Genomic DNA, 17,577 nt, shown 5'->3' on the forward strand with positions numbered 1-17,577 from the left:
GTTAGTGCAGATCAGGTTTATGAAGAACAGCAAAGTTACAGTAATGGTATGAATTACAGTGTATGGGATGATGCATAAGTGTTCAGTGTTTTGGCTGATATGGAACTAAAACAACAAAACCCATGAATATACAGGGTGGGGAAGCAAAATTTACAATGAACATTTACTTGTTTTTTTCTCAGCAGGCACTACGTCAATTGTTTTGAAACCAAACATATATTGATGTCATAATCATACCTAACACTATTATCCATACCTTTTCAGAAACTTTTGCCCATATGAGTAATCAGGAAAGCAAACGTCAAAGAGTGTGTGATTTGCTGAAAGCACTCGTCACACCAAAGGAGATTTCAAAAACAGTTGGAGTGTCCATAAAGACTGTTTATAATGGAAAGAAGAGAATGACTATGAACAAAACTATTAGGAGAAAGTCTGGAAGATACTATTAAAGAAGAATGGGAGAAGTTGTCACCCGAATATTTGAGGAACATTTGCACAAGTTTCAGGAAGCGTGTGAAGGCAGTTATTGAGAAAGAAGGAGGACGCATAGAATAAAAACATTTTCTATTATGTCAGTTTTCTTGTGGCAAATAAATTCTCATGACTTTCAATAAACTAATTGGTCATACACTGTCTTTCAATCCCTGCCTCAAAATATTGTAAATTTTGCTTCCCCACCCTGTACAAGAGAACAGCTGGAGAGTAGTTGTCCACTGTAGTGACCACTATGCATGAAAGGGTTAATATTGCATTTGTAAACTTTATTTTTGGCCACTATTACCTTATTTAATATAGTGTGACATGACAAGATACACCCATTGTTAATGCCAAGCTATTACATTTGGTTCACATGGTAATTCATATGGTATTACTTTATTATTACATCTGTATTATCTGTAGATAGATAGATAGATAGATAGATAGATAGATAGATAGATAGATAGATAGATAGATAGATAGATAGATAGATAGATAGATAGATAGATAGATAGATAGATAGATAGATAGATAGATAGATAGATAGATAGATAGATAGATAGATAGAATTATATTGACCTCTTATGTAAAGTGTCATATTATGTTATATTATTATGTTATATTTGGTCATTATCATAAACTGTGCATCTTGTGCCTTTTGAAGCAGGTCTTCTTTTCTCTTTTTCCATCTTCCACAATTACATAGTTACTCAAGAGTAGTTGTAACTAACTTCTCCATCCACTGAAAATCTGCATATCTCACTGACTCAGCTCGAGCCACATACGACTCCAGAGACTGATTCTAGCGTCGGCGTACTCACCCGTGCTCGTTCCAGACTCCGTCTCTGCTCGTGGAAGGCAGCTGAACTTTTCAGTGCTTGACAAATAAAGAGTGAAAGCAGAGCAGTAAGTATTAACATGGCAGTGTGTGTACAGTCATGCTACTGGGGGGAAATGGAGAGCAAAATGTCCCTGAATGGCTCTTTGCTTCCTCAGTTCAGTGTGAATAGGTTTACTGATGGTGAGGATTACTGCTCCTCTCTCAGACTCACTGCTATGTCACGGTGGCAAATGGTTACTATAAATGTACAGCCTCATATGCTTACAATCCAAGGAAGTATAAAATGCATAATAGCCTGTGCAGTGGTCCTGTTAATGGGGTCTGTTAAAATCCAAATATCACCAAGGTCAAGGGAGAAATCACATGATACGACTCTTAAAGGTTCCAGTTCATGATCGGCCCCACAACGGTGGATTTTAGGGTTTTTTCGGCTTTTACAAATGACTCAAGTAAGGCTTCCTGTAGGCCTATAATTATGCAAAAACCCAGGGATTAGTGGTTACTGAAAACCTTAAAGCCTAAGGGTTGTCATGACACCGAAATGCTGAGTAAAATGCATATATCAGTACAACCGTTAGGAATTAGCATTAAAAACACTGACAAGTTTCAAGCGCTTAAATAACGTCACATTATAAGAAAATGAAGGTTATTGGGAACTGAATTTGGTAATTACGTGCAATTTAAGTCCATTAACTTTCAATGGTTCTTGTCAAAGCCACACAATGTAAGCTAAAAGAATGCATGACATTGTTTAAATAACGAAGGCTGCAGAGTCTATATTATATGTGTTAGGAACAATTAGGGATGTAACGAATACCGGTATAACGATAAACCGCCATTAAAATTGTAGACGGTTAGTATTACCGTTTAAATTCTAATTATCATGATAACCATGTTTGATTACCGCACTTTTAGGGGAAAAAACCCTATGTAAAGATATGCGTTTCTATCAAATATTTGAGCATAATTTTAATTTATTACAATTTTAATTTTCTATACCTAATATTTGGAACCAATATTCACTTTTAAAGTCTTTGAAAAGGTTTGTTAAGCATCTTTTTTTTAATTTATGCAATAAATTACATACATTTTTCAAATCAGATTTTATATATTGTGTGTGTTTTTGGTCCTTTTGTGTTGATAGAGTAGGCTAAAGTGAAAAAAATAATAGGCAGATGATATAGAAAAAAAAGATACCAAACATGGGTATAGTAAACATTTGTTTATATAATATATAAAGGCAAAATCAAAAATACTGAAAAACGGACAAAACAGGCTCAGACCACTAAGAGTTAATATTTGAATGTTTCTGCCAAGAGAAAGTACATTGTGCCTATTAGTTATTTATTTTTTTGGGGTTTTTTTTATTTTCTAAATACAACTTGGTTAAATTATTTCAATGTGTGTATTAGTACTTTTTGAACATTTTGAGCAAAATTTCAACAATACCACGATAATAATGATAACCGTGATATGAAATTTTCATATCGTTACATCCCAAGGCACAATCAAGAATAAGTACTTCTTTTGGGGGTCTCCAAAATAAAGCTCAATACCTGTTTATTTGTGCATTAAACTGTAAGAGCAGTTTTTTTTTTTTTAATCCAATTTACAGAGATCCTGCTCATTCTAAGATGAATTATTCGCCAATTAAATGAGATGGTTAAGCTGCAGCATTATGTGATAAAAAATAAATAAATATCAAACCTAGCACATTAGTGTCTGTTTCCCATGTATGTGACTAAAAACTGTGTGGGTGTTGACTGCAGTATGAACACGATGGTCTGGTAATGTCAAGCACAGTTCAATAAAATTCACACTAACTTTTCACAGGACAGCTGGTACAGTCTAGTTTGTGATACAAGCTGTGATTATTGGATACCAACATTCTGTAAATGTTCACACAAGCTGGTTTGAGATCAGCTTTGTGAATAAATGTTAGCAGTGTGTCTTGGCCACTGTCATTCTGTGAAAGTAATTCCCCAGAGAAAAAAAGGTAAGAGACGACTGGTTTATTTGCTTTGAATGTTGTCTCTAACAGGCCAAAAATGCACCTGATGTAGAAGGCAACACATTTCTAAAGACTGCAGTAGTATGGACATAACTAAAGGAGTGTATGGTGGTGCTCATGCATCATTGTGGGCTGGGATGTGTACTACAGAGACATCATATTAAGGCACCAATGAAACTAGTCATTACACATCAGTCCATTAGTGTGTTTATCTTTGCATGGTTGTGGGTCACCAGTTCATTTCTGGCCTGAAAAACAGCAACAACCATTGACACATTTGAGCAATTTAGAGTCAGCAGTTAAACTATTAACCTGCATGTCTGTGGACTGTGACCTGGAGAAAACCCACAGACAGAAAGGACCCAGACAGACAGTGGGCTTAAACAGGGAATGGGAATGGTGACTCCCACTACCCCACTGTGTCGCCTTTATCATTCATATATGGAGATACAATAAGTCACAAAAAATACTTGACAAATGAACGAGATGAATAGAAACACCAAGTAGGATGTGAACACTGCAGGTAGAGGATACAATAGTCGCTTTTCCATTGACCCTCAAATTGTGTGAATATAACTTGCGCATAAAAATTTACCTAATGGAAAAACGCCAATTTTGTCATCATTTTTTGATGAAAAGTTTTTGCGCTGACAAGAGGTGGTTTTTCAGGCGTAGAGCCATTGGTATATCACGCAAAACTGCAATGGAAAGAACTTTTTCTGCAACTGAAATCACGTGAATTAAAAAAAAAAAAAAAAAAAAAACACATGTTGATGGGTGTTACAACAAGTGAAGATGAAGAGTTTTAAAAGAAACATGGTGCGGTATGTGTGGACACACCGGGAAGCTGAATAATTTTTTTAATTTAGTACGGGATAGAGGGGTAATATATAATAATAATGAACATATCTGTAAATCAACATGATATTTTTCATTTATTGCCATGTTTATGGAATGACTTCTTGAAATCATCACATTTGTGATTTAATGGACAAACTGACATTACGCAAATGGTATATCACGCAAAACTACAATGGAAAGACCTTTTTTCGCAACTAGTCAGGTGAATTAAAAAACAGATGTTGACAGACATTATAACAAGCGAAGAAGAAGAAACATGCCATGGTATGTGTGACACACCAGGAAACCCAATCATTTTTTAATTTAGTACGAGATAGAGGGGTAATATATAAAAATAATGAATATATCGTAAATTAACACAATATGTACATTCATCGCCATGTTTTTGGAAAGACTTCTCAAGTCATCTCACGATAATAAATAAACAAATCATCACATTTGTGATTTAATGGAAAAACCGACATTACGGACTTCTGTTTTTTCTACATTTGGTAAATATCAGCAAAGTTTTGCGCAGATGTCCGATGGAAAAGCGACTAATGAAAGCTTTATTTTTACAGTCACAGCTAGTGATGGGAATTGAGAACCGGTTCTTTTTGAGAACCGGTTACCAGTAGCTTGATTCCTTGGAATCATTTGCCTTCCTGCTTAACGATTCTGCTTATCGATTCCGCCTTCGTTGTGCATGCACGATGATGTCACACGTACGCTGCATTGTTTTGGTCAGAACGTAGCCAACATGGCGTTGAGGCAGAAACGGTCTAAAAAGACGACACCAGGGCCACTTACTTGGAACACTTGCAAAGCTTCCATTTCTTTAAAAGGGTGGAATCCCTCCAATATCCACAAACATTTGTCCACAGCATGTGACTCATTTACAGGAACGTCACGTATTTGATACTCTACTTAACGGCGCTTGTGAATGTAACGGCAGAGTGAACGCCGGGCCGGTTCTGGTTCCACTGTGGGCAACAAACGTCATAACTCGGGAGACAAGCCAAGCTGAGTCGAACTGGTTCCACGTAGTAGAAATGCAGCAATAGAGGAATTAGTAAAGCATCTTTAGTTTCACTTTCACTTCATGCCCCCCCCCCCCCCCCCCCCAAACCGAGCCCAGCATCATCTGTTATTATTATTTGTACATACTGTATAGGTTATATTTTCTGTGCAGAAATGGAAATATAAAAGACAGTTAATGCAAACACACCCATTTGTACTCTTTTATTCCCTCACCCAATGAGAATCAATAAGAGAATTGATAAGGAATCGGATCGATAAGCAATATCGATAATGGAATCAGAATCGTTAAATTCTTAATTATTCCCATCCCTAGTCACAGTTTAATGCTTGAGCTAACGTACCAGAAATTGTGTCGCAGTCCTAATACTGTCTGAACTGTACGTACACACACACACACACACACACACAAACACAAACACACCTCACATCAGTGGTGTGACTGGATTAGCAGCCCTGTAGCAAGACTGCCGCTACCTGCTCAAGCCTCAGTTCACGTCGCTGAGCACTGCCATGCCGCCTGTACACACTCGCTCTTACACACCCTGGGGACATCAACCCTCTTAGACCTCTCACCCACCAAGAGAGGGGCGATGTGGCCTCCTCCAGGGTGTATGAACCTGCCTGTCAGTCAGCTGCACTGGAAATGAGTGATGGGATGCAGGAGCGGATGGATGGATGAGCGGGGGGGGTGAGGTTTTGGAAGCGGGCGCGATGAAAGGGATGGAAATAGATATGAAAAAGATGGAGAGTTGGGAAATGGATGGAGGTAGGAACGTGAGAGGAGATAAATGGAAGGAGGCAGCTGGAAGAAAAATGGGACAACAGACCAAAGGGCAAATGAAGAGGAGGAAATAGAGAGTTGTGAGATTAGGTCAGAGAGAAAAGACCCCATTATGTGCATGAGTGCTTACATCATGGCTTCTTGCCACCCTGCTAACGCTAACAAAAATATGATCTTTACATTTCTGAGAACATGCAGGAAGAATTACAACTCCTAGTGATTCCACTGTAAATATCCACAACATTTTGTAAAAATACAGGACACATGCCCTTTCACTGTACAATACACTCACCTCTGTCTGATGTTAAACCCGGTCATGAACATATTTCCACATATTTGTACTTTGCTGTCCATATTACTGAACAATTCCATTTTACTTTCACATTACAGCAGTGGTTCCCAACCTTTTTTGGCTCATGACTCCATTTTAACATCACAAATTTCTGGCTACCTCAGACATTCAAAATGGAGACCTTTTTATTCTAATATTAATTTGTTTTCCATCATGTAGTTTGTTATACTATGTTGCAAATAAACGTTAATTTTAGACCAGGGTTGTCAAACTCATTTTAGTTTTAATGGGCCACATACAGCCTAATATGATATAAAGTGGGCCGGACCAGTAAAATAATATAAATAATAGGATAAGAACTTTTGAGTGAAAAAAGTAAAATTCTGTGATGAAAATGTTTACATCTACGAATTGTACTCAAACATAACATGAACAAATATGAACAACCCGCAAATTCTTAAGTAAAACAAATGCAATGTTAATAATATTACGCCTTAGTTTATCATTTATACATGTGAATCACAACTTAGAGATCACAGTGGATCTACAAATACACAAAACATTAAATAACAGGCAGAATATGATTAAAATTCCACATACTTCTATGTAGAGATTTCAGGTTATTCATGTTTTTTTGGAAAAGGCTAGTCTGTAAATACTCTTGTGTAATTTTACTTTTTTTTTTTTTTACACTAAAACAAAGAGAAAAAAATTAAAGTTTTCATAATTTATAGGTTATTATGATAGTATTTTACTGGTCTGATCCACTTTAGATTGAATTGACCTAAAATTATTTTAACATCCTTGATTGTTAATATCTTCAGTGTCATTTTTGCATTTCACAAATTCATCCCAGGGGCCAGATTGAACCCTCTGACAGGCCGGATTTGGCCCCCGGGACGCATGTTTGAGACCTGTGTTATAGTTTGGGATTTGTCATTATAGTTTAGCTTTATTTAGTTTGGACTTTTTTTCTCTAATTCAGTTAATTTTAGTTAGTTTTTAGAGCAGGTTTGCTAGTTTTTATTAGTTTTCGTTTTTTCTAAATACTTAGTTTTAGTTTAGTTTTAGCTTTTTCATATCTTTTATCTTCCTCGCCATCGTATTCAAATAAATCCCAGACAGGACTCTGCTGCTTTCTCCTAACTTTAGTCTCCATGTTGCCAGGTACAGTGGGGATGAGAAGCCGACTCTAAACAAGTGACCAGAAGTGACGGACCGTGAAGTGCCGTTTGGTGCCGTCAGCTAAAATTGCTCGAGCGAAATAAATCGATTTCATATCAATCTGAAACGAAGGGAATTTTATCCATAATTTTAATATGTTTTAGTTAGTTTTGTAAGCACACAATACAATTTCAGTTAGTTATCTTTTTTTTTTTCTTTTAATTATAGTTTTTACTTATTTCAGTTAATGAAATATATTTTTTCAAGTCTAGTTTTCATCATTTCGTTAGTTTTCGTTAACAATAATAGCTTTGTTTTAGATGACATTTAGTCTATATAATGTACAGGGTGGGGAAGCAAAATTTACAATGAACATTTAGTTGTTTTTTCTCAGCAGGCACTACGTCAATTGTTTTGAAACCAAACATATATTGATGTCATAATCATACCTAACACTATTATCCATACCTTTTCAGAAACTTTTGCCCATATGAGTAATCAGGAAAGCAAACGTCAAAGAGTGTGTGATTTGCTGAATGCACTCGTCACACCAAAGGAGATTTCAAAAATAGTTGGAGTGTCCATAAAGACTGTTTATAATGGAAAGAAGAGAATGACTATGAGCAAAACTATTACGAGAAAGTCTGGAAGATACTATTAAAGAAGAATGGGAGAAGTTGTCACCTGAATATTTGAGGAACACTTGCGCAAGTTTCAGGAAGCGTGTGAAGGCAGTTATTGAAAAAGAAGGAGGACACATAGAATAAAAACATTTTCTATTATGTCAGTTTTCTTGTGGCAAATAAATTCTCATGACTTTCAATAAACTAACTGGTCATACACTGTCTTTCAATCCCTGCCGCAAAATATTGTAAATGTTGCTTCCCCACCCTGTATATTATTATGGACGGAGGCAGAAAAGCCAGGTGTAGATTACTGCACAGAGTGAGAATTTAATTTTCTTTGGTCATATGTACAGTCAGTCCAGCTTGTATTTACAAGGCTGACAATTAATACTGAACAAACAAGAACTCAAACTATGAAAGAGCTGCAGCATCTGAAACTGACCACAATGAACATTTGACAGATAAACAGTACCACAGTGCTTCAGTTTCAGACTCACAGTTTGTCATGTGTTTTGTGGATTGGGATTGTCTATGTCGATTCACCATGTATTTTTTAATAGTAAGTTGTTTGGGTTTTTAGTCAACTACTAGAAATTTCAGGTGACCCCATTTGAATTCCACATGGGGTCCTGATCCCAAGGTTGAAAAACACTGCTTTGTAGTTTACTGTTGCACCTTACTGTTTTTTTTTTCTTTTTTTTTCTTCCATTTCTGTTTTTTTATACATCTAATTTATTACGTATAGTATGTTTGCTCTTGTATTCTATGTTGATCTTATATACTATTTTTGCTGTTTGTCATGCTGCTGCTCTATCTATCTATCTATCTATCTATCTATCTATCTATCTATCTATCTATCTATCTATCTATCTATCTATCTATCTATCTATCTATCTATCTATCTATCTATCTATCTATCTATCTATCTATCTATCTATCTATCTATTTAATTAACGTGGCAGTAGTGAGTGCATGTATTTCTGATGCAAAATGGAGTATATTCCCACAGCAGCCAGGAAAATATATAAAAGAGTCCACATTCAGTCAGCTAATTTTTGCATTTAATGTATGAGCAGATAACAACGCCAACCCAAAGGAAATACTCACTGATAAGACACAGTGCAACACATTTCCTGAATACACTATGAGACTATTCTAAGTTCAGTTGTCAGAGGCAATGTATGAACTTTATTATTTGGGAAAGTCAGCTGAACCGATGTATTATTTAAAACCCCCCGTTCCGCTCTAAAACTGGTATTTTTCAATGTTTGTTCGGTGTAATCTTTGACATTCAATTTGGAGAAAGATGACAATGACACTTGGCGGGTTTTCTCACATTCGTCTGCTGAATGGAGGCAGTTTATGTTTTTATAATGTGTTGAAACAAGTGGTCCGGAGCAAAATATGACATGGAGTTACTATCCTTAACCCATAAAGACCCAGTGCTACTTTTGTGGCAGTTCCCAAAGGAATTTTTCTCCCTATTTAACTTGTCTTAAGTGATTTATCATCATTTATTGTAGTATTACCCTCTTTACTTTGCGTTTTTTTCGGTGAAAATCATGCATAGTCCTGTGTTTAATTCACTGATCACGTAGATGTTCATAAAAGCTCAGACTGAAGTTGAGGGTTATTATTACAGAAACAGAGAAAACTGAGGAAAAAGAGACTTTTTAAGTTAAATATATTATTAACTGAACACTTTAATATTTTTCTTTACATTTTTGAAGGCAATTTATGATTTGTACTGTTTTCATCATGATGTAAATAACCCATCAACTGCAGGTATGGACATTTATGCTGAGAAATAATATGACCGTGAAGCAGTTGTGTCTTAAACAATTTTTTGTGGCAGTTCCAAGACAAATTTTTCTCTTTATTTAACCTTTCTTAATTGATTTATCACCATTTATTATAATAGTATCCTCTATAGTTTGCATTTTTCATTGTAAATCATGTATTTTCCTATATTTCATTTCGACATTCATGAAAACTCTGAGTTAATTTAAAGGTTATTATATCAAAACACAAAACAACTGAAGAAAAAAAGAGTTTTGCAGCAAATCTATCATTAACTGAACATAAACCCAGTGTCTTCACCCACTGTCATTGATCCAACTCCATGGGTTTTACTGGTGAATCAATGTTGTAGAAGATGACGGTGTTTCTACGTTCATTATGGAGCCTCTGAACGTCCAAATGTGTCATATCCGATGGCCATGAAAAGATGAAAAACTGTATTTGACACCAATTATTTACATGTATTGATTGGATTAGTGGATCAACAGGTATTAAACAGTTTAGATCAGTCGATGGTTTTGGTCACTGGTGAATGTTTGGGTCTTTATGGGTTAATTTGCATATTTGGGAGCTTTTTTCTTTTCTTCTACATAAGTGTCAATAAATCTAAGCTGCCTTTTTACTATAAATGACACTAACTTCCACAGGGTATATCTGATGAATGATAGCCTCTGAACAGTTTGACTTACTGAGGGATATTCTTTTCAGATAAAGGCAATTAACGGATGTTTGCGACAGCGGTTGACATATGACCTTAATTCACCTTAATGTTTAAGACTGAAACTGCTGTGTGTCAGGAGACGATGGCATTATCTCAACCACAATTCAAATCACTGAAGACGCTACCTGTTGAGAAACTAATGAGGCAAAACCAAACAGAAACACGACAGGTTCTCACAGGATGTGGTAGTGCTGACTGAAGGAAAAGCAGGTTCGGTGAAAAACATACCATACTGCCAGTTTATCTAATCATATCATATTTAATGGGAGCTTTCATGAACACTAATGTTTTTAATAACAGTTTTGGAGGCAATTTATGATTTGTACAGTTTTCATCATAATGTAAATGATCTGTCAACTACAGGTATGGAATTTATGCAGAGAAATGATACGACCGAGAAGCAGTTTTGTCTTAAACTATTTTTTGTGGCAGTTCCCGGACTAATTTTTGTCTCTACTTAACCTTTCTTAATTGATTTATCACCATTTATTATAATATTATCCTCTGTATTTTGCATTTTTCACTGTTAATCATGTATTTTCTTATATGTCATTTCCTATATTTGATTCAGATATGTGTGAAAATACAGAATTAATTCAAAGGTTTTTATATAAACACAGAAAAAAACTGAAGAAAAAGTGAGTTTTGTAGCAAAAATATCCTTAACTGAACATCTCCATCCACTGTCTCCATGGGTTTTACTGGGGAATCAATGTTGTAGAAGATGACAGTGTTTCCACGATAACAACGGAGCCTATGAAGGTCGAAATAGGTCATATCTGATGACCATGAAAAGATGACAAACTGTATTTTACACCAATTATTTACATGCATTGATAGGATTAATGCATCAACAGGTATTAGACCGTTTAGATCACATGTGTCAAACATGCGGCCCGGGGGCCAGATCCGGCCCGCCAAAGGGTCCAGTCTGGCCCCTGGGATGAATTTGTGAAATGCAAAAATTACACTTAGATGTTAATCGTTTTAGTTCAGGTTCCACATTCAGACCAATTCAGTCTCATCATAACCTATAAATACTCATAACTCCAAATTTTTCTCTTTGTAAATGTAAATGTTTTCACGTATTTACACTAAAACAAAGTATAATTTCACAAAAAATCTGAATAACCTGAACAAATATGAACAACCTGAAATGTCTTAAGAGAAATAAGCGCAGCTTTAATAACATTCAAATGCTTTGTGTATTTGTAGATCCACTGTGATCTGTAAGTTATAATGTACATGTGGAAATAATAAACTAAAGCATAATATTGTTTATCTAATCATATCATATTTAATGTGAGCTTTCATGAACACTAATGTTTTTAATAACAGTTTTGGAGGCAATTTATGATTTGTACAGTTTTCATCATAATGTAAATAATCCGTCAACTACAGGTATGGAATTTATGCTGAAAAATGATACAACCAAGAAGCAGTAGTGTCTTAAACTATTTTTGTGGCAGTTCCCAGACTAATTTTTGTCTCTACTTAACCTTTCTTAATTGATTTATCACCTTTTATTATAATATTATGCTCTGTATTTTGCATTTTTCACTGTTAATCATGTATTTTCTTATATTTCATTTCCTATATTTAAGGTTTGATTGATTTGATTGGTTTTCCCCTGTAAGTCGACTCGGAAAAAAGCGTCTGCCAAATGCATAAATGTAAATGTAAATAATAGTGTTAAAATTATAATTTCTTTTTCAGTTTGTTCATGTTATTCACATTATTTGAAAGGATAGTTTGTAGATGTAAATATTTTCATAATTTTGCTTTTTTCACTCTAAAACTTAGAGAAAAGTTTGGAGTTGACATTATTTATATATTATTATGTTATTATTTTACTGGTTCGGCCCACTTCAGATCAAATTTAGCTGAATGTGGCCCCTGAAGTAAAATGAGTTTGACAGTCCGATACCTGTGTGTCCTAAATTATGTATACAGGGGCATTTATCCTGTAAACTGCTCTTTATCTGCTAAAGAAAGAAAAATGGTTGATTTATGTTTATTACAAGCTAAGCGGTGTATCGCTATGTGTTGGTAAAATATTGGTCCCCCCACTTTTGACTTCTGGTTAAATAATTTAACCTCAAGTTTGGCTCTTGAGAAACTGACATATACAGTTAAAAAGAGAACTTCAGAATTCTATAACATTGGAAGATGTTTTTGGATTTAATTAAGAGTGGTGATAATGAAGGGGTAGTGAGTAAGTGACAAATTGGGACATTTTGTTTGATGTGGGAATGTACATGTATAGTATTATTTCAACTCTATACCTAAGTTTTATTTATTATGCTATTTAATCTGCTGTTTCTATGTAATGCTGTCAGATTAATGTTTGTCACATCTTTTTAACCCTTTCATGCATAGTGGTCACTACAGTGGACAGTTACTCTACAGCTTTACTCTTGTATATTCATGGATTTTGTTGTTTTAGTTCCACATCAACCAACACAGTGGACACTTTTGCATCATCTCATAAACTGCAATTCATAGCATTATTGTAACTTTGCTGTTCTTGATTGGTTCTAGAGTGGAAATCAATTGTTAATATTTATTTTTTGCATATTATCTCCATGAAGTGAGTAATAACTAGTATTAGAATATGTTAAAATGTGAGAAAACATCAGATTAGCTGCATTAAACATGGTTTCATTTCACTGTTTTTATATCACTGTATGATATTGGGTTTTAAATACATGTTTCTTTGCTTCAAGAATAAAATTCATGGTGTAGCTGAGTGGACATTTTTGTAACCCCATGAAAAACAGGTTGATTTAAAAAAAAAAAAAAAAAAAAAAAAATTTCAATCACATTGATTTTTTTTCATGCCTAAAGAGGAATAGAAACACTCAGGAAAAAAAAAAAATTTTGATTAAGGTTCTCATAATTCATGCATGAAAGGGTTAAGATGTATTTTATTTATTTTTATTTTATGTATTTATTTTGCTTTATTTATGGTATATATATTTATTTTCATTTATTCATTTATTCATTTATTCATTTATTTATTTATTTATTTATTTATTTTTTCTCTCCCATGTTCAAGATGTTTAAAGTTTTGTATGAATGAAAAATAATAAATAAATGTTTATTAAAAAAAAAAGAAAAAAAATGAGTTTGACACCCCTGGTTTAGATCAGTGGGTGGTTTTGGTTAATGGTGGAGGTTTAGGTCTTTATAGGTTAACAGTATGTATTACGTCTCATAAAAAGATCAAATATCTCCTTACGTGGCATGATCCCCTGGTTAACCAGCTCTTCTCTGGTTCTTCTTTGTTGTAGCTTCAGTTGGAGAACTGAACAGACCAAAAGAAGAATGGAAAGAATGAATGAAAAACACAGTCAGACACCATGTCCTGTACAGACCTTCAACCACAAATGTAGGCGTATTATTGTAGCTGTGAAGTAAGTCATAAAAGAAAAGGATATTTGACATAAATGTAACTAATAACGCAATGACACATGTACAGAGAAGGTTTGATGTTGTATCTACCGTGTTGGCTGTTCACGATCAGAAGTGGTTCTTTGTGGTCGACTGTAAGAACATTCAGATGTGATATCACACACTTCAAAGAAAGGGAAGCACACGTACGTGAACGCTGTAACAGACAGTTTCCTGTTTCGACTGATTTAAAGGCACACGTTCAGTCTGACAGATCTTTCTGTGGAGGATTAGACACTCAACAAACTTCAACGCTGAGCCATTTTTAAAGATACAGACACCTCCATATTTGCATTTCAGACACTGCGTTGCGTTCAGAAAAGCTTTCAGACCTACTTAGAATCAACCCAACAAGTCTCTCAGAAGATAATAAATCTGTAAACAGTCTGAGGAAAGAAACTCCCGGATAAAATATGAATATAAATTTGTTGGAAATGATCTTTTGCAGATCAGCAACTCTATCTGGGTCATGAAATCAGCATTAAAGTGTAACGGAGTGTGGTATCTCAAAACATTTTTGGTGGAGGACTATTTTTCACACACCCTGACCGTCCGCAGTTCCAATATTAGCTCAAGCGTCAGAGCTGAGGCAGAGGTGTTGAATTGTGGGTAAATGCTGCGAGAAATACCAGTAATAAGACGATACTTACAACAAAGAGGCAGGGAGTGTTAAAAATACACTGCATGTACACCTGGTTACATTCCATTCATAAAATGTCTGATTGGAGCCAATGTGAAAGGTCAGGTCTATAAAGTTCAGATTTAGTGGTGCCTTCTGACGCCAAGCACCTCAGTGACATTCAAAGTCTAGCTCCACTTCTCACACTGGGGTTTCTAAAGCATGTGCAGCTAATTTACCCTCGGGTTGACGTCAGGTTCCACCACAAACAAATGTTGTGTGTTGACAGGAAACTGAATCCAAAACTGCACATTTTCCCCCTGAACCTTTCATCTGCCTACGGCCCCCATCCCTGATCCCTCTTCCATTTCTATACAAACACACATTATCCCTTATCTACCAAAACACGCCTGTCTCCTTAAAACAAACGCAGCTCTGCTCTGTTGGGGACTTTTCCTTTTCGTCCTGCTCTTAAACGCCACACACCTGCATGACATCCAAACACTTTATTCTTTACTTTTTATGTCTTTTTTTGGGTTCTGACACAGTATATGTTCATGCCCCATGTTGGTAATAATGAGAACAGGCTAGACCGATGTGGCCTATTACAAGCAGAATGAACAGAAATCCTCTGTGTGTGTCCTACTGTAGCCTCAGATTAAAAAAAAAAAAAAAAAGTTCATGTTTCTTTGATTTCTGTAAGAGGGGAGGGGGGACGCAGGATGGTGCGGTTTCTCCCTTTGGCTGCCAGTTTATCTGATCATATCATATTTAATGGAAGTTTTCTTGAACAGTCTAATGCAGGGGTGTCAAACATGCGGCCCGGGGGCCAAATGCGCCAAAGGGTCCAGTTTGGCCCCTGGGATGTTTTTGCCGAATGACAAAAATTCCAGTGTTGAATTGAATTAAGCAAAGAAAAAGAAAAAGAAAAAAAAAGAAAAAAAAAATAGCTTGAATTAAGGAAAAAATCTTGAATTAAGCAGTAAAAAAAAAAATCAATTAAGTAAAAAAAAAAAAAAAAAAAACTTCTATTAAGCCAAAAAAAAAATAAATCTTCAATTAAGTAAAAAAAAAAAAACAAAATCTCAAATTTAGCAAAAAATCTTGAACTAAGCCAAAAAAAAAAAAAATCTTCAATTAAGTAAAAAAAAAAATCTTAAATTAAGCCAAAAATAAAATCTTCAATTAAGTAAAAAAAAAAAAATCTTGAATTAAGCCCAAAAAATCTTCAATTAAGTTAAAAAAAAAAAAAAAATCTTGAATTCAGCCAAAAAAAAAATTTCAATTAAGTAAAAAAAATCTTGAATTAAGCCCAAAAAAATCTTTAATTAAGTTAAAAAAAAAATTTTTTGAATTAAGACAAAAAAAAATCTTCAATTAAGTAAAATAAAATCTTGAATTAAGAAAAAAAACAAACTTCAATTTAGTAAAAAAAAAAATCTTAAATTAAGCTAAAAAAAAAAAAAAAAAAATCTTCAGTTAAGTAAAAAAAAAATTTTGAATTAAGCAAAAAAAAAAAAATCTTCAATTAAGTAAAAAAAAAATCTTGAATCAAGCCGAAAAAAATCTTGAATCAAGCCAAAAAAAAAAAAAAAAAAACTTCAATACTTCAATTAATTAAAAAAAATCTTCAATTAAGCCAAAAAAAAAATCTAGAATTAACAACTTTATTTTTTGTCTTTGTTTTAGTTCAAAAAATAACATTAAATTATGAAAATATTTACATTTACAAACTATCCTGTAACAATTACATGTAAATAACCTGAACAAATATGAACAACCTGAAATGTCTCAAGAAAATTCAGCACGATTTTAACAGTTTTTTGGCCTGTTCCTCAGTGTTTAGTGTCTTTGTAGATCTGATCCATAATGCACATGTAGAAATGAGAAGTTGAGGAATAATATTGTTAAAATTGCTCTAAATTTTCTTACATTTTTTCATTTAAATTTCAATTTTTTCAGGCTTTTTTTTTTTTTTTTTGGATAGTTTATAAAAGTATTTTCATAATTTAATGGGGGTTTTTTTTACACTAAAACAAAGACAAAAATTTGGAGTTGTCATTATTTATAGGTTATTATGTTATTATTTTACTGGTTCGGCCCACTGCAGATCAAATTTAGCTGAATATGGCCCCTGAACTAAAATGAGTTTGACACCCCTGGTCTAATGTTTTTCTTTACACTTTTGGAGGCAATTTATGATTTATACTGTTTTCATCATAATGTAAATGACCTGTCAACTACAGGTATGGAATTTATGCTGAGAAATTAGACAACTGAGAAGCAAATTTTTTTGTCTATTTGCCCTTTATTAACCCTTTCATGCATAGTGGTCACTCCAGTGGACAGTTATTCTACATCTGTTCTCTTGTTTATTCATGAGTTTTGTTGTTTTAGTTCTATATCAGCCAACACAGTGGACACTTAGGTATCATCTCATACACTGACATTCATACAATTAAAGTAATTTTGCTGTTCTTGATAAGGCAAATTTATTCGTATAGTACAATTCATACACATGCTTTGCAAAAATGGAAAAGAGACAGGTTAAAAACACACAATTACAATTAAAACATAATCAATAAACATAAATAATAATCAATTAAAATAAAATAAAATCGAAGAGTGCAGATAGAACACTTAAAGTTGTGATATAAGTCTGATCTGCAGTAACATGTTGAGTGTATATCAATCGCTAGTTGTTTTTAGAGTTTAATTAAACATTTTCTTAAACAAAAAGTTGGGGGTTTTTTGTTTGTTTTTTTTTTGCATATTATATCTAGGAAGTGAGTAATAACTAGTATTAGAGTATGATCAAATGTGAGCAAACATTAGATCAACTGCATTAAAAACAATTTTTATTTCATAGTTTTCACACAGTTTATCACTTTCTGATATTGCATTTTAAATA

General features: G+C 34.1%; 1 protein-coding gene across 1 annotated transcript in view; it reads right to left on the minus strand.

Annotated features, from left to right (window-relative positions):
* The window catches only part of LOC115423362 (myocardin-related transcription factor A-like), a 57,519-nt gene extending 43,416 nt beyond the window's left edge, over positions 1-14,103 (minus strand). The window contains 3 exon segments of the mRNA XM_030140106.1: positions 1,299-1,354; positions 13,836-13,901; positions 14,099-14,103. Of these exon segments, the coding sequence (XP_029995966.1) occupies positions 1,299-1,354; positions 13,836-13,842 (63 nt within the window). The 5' untranslated portion in view covers positions 13,843-13,901; positions 14,099-14,103.
* Positions 14,104-17,577: the final 3,474 nt, after the last annotated feature.

Source organism: Sphaeramia orbicularis, chromosome 8 (genome assembly GCF_902148855.1).
Source record: "Sphaeramia orbicularis chromosome 8, fSphaOr1.1, whole genome shotgun sequence".
Taxonomy (NCBI): domain Eukaryota; kingdom Metazoa; phylum Chordata; class Actinopteri; order Kurtiformes; family Apogonidae; genus Sphaeramia; species Sphaeramia orbicularis.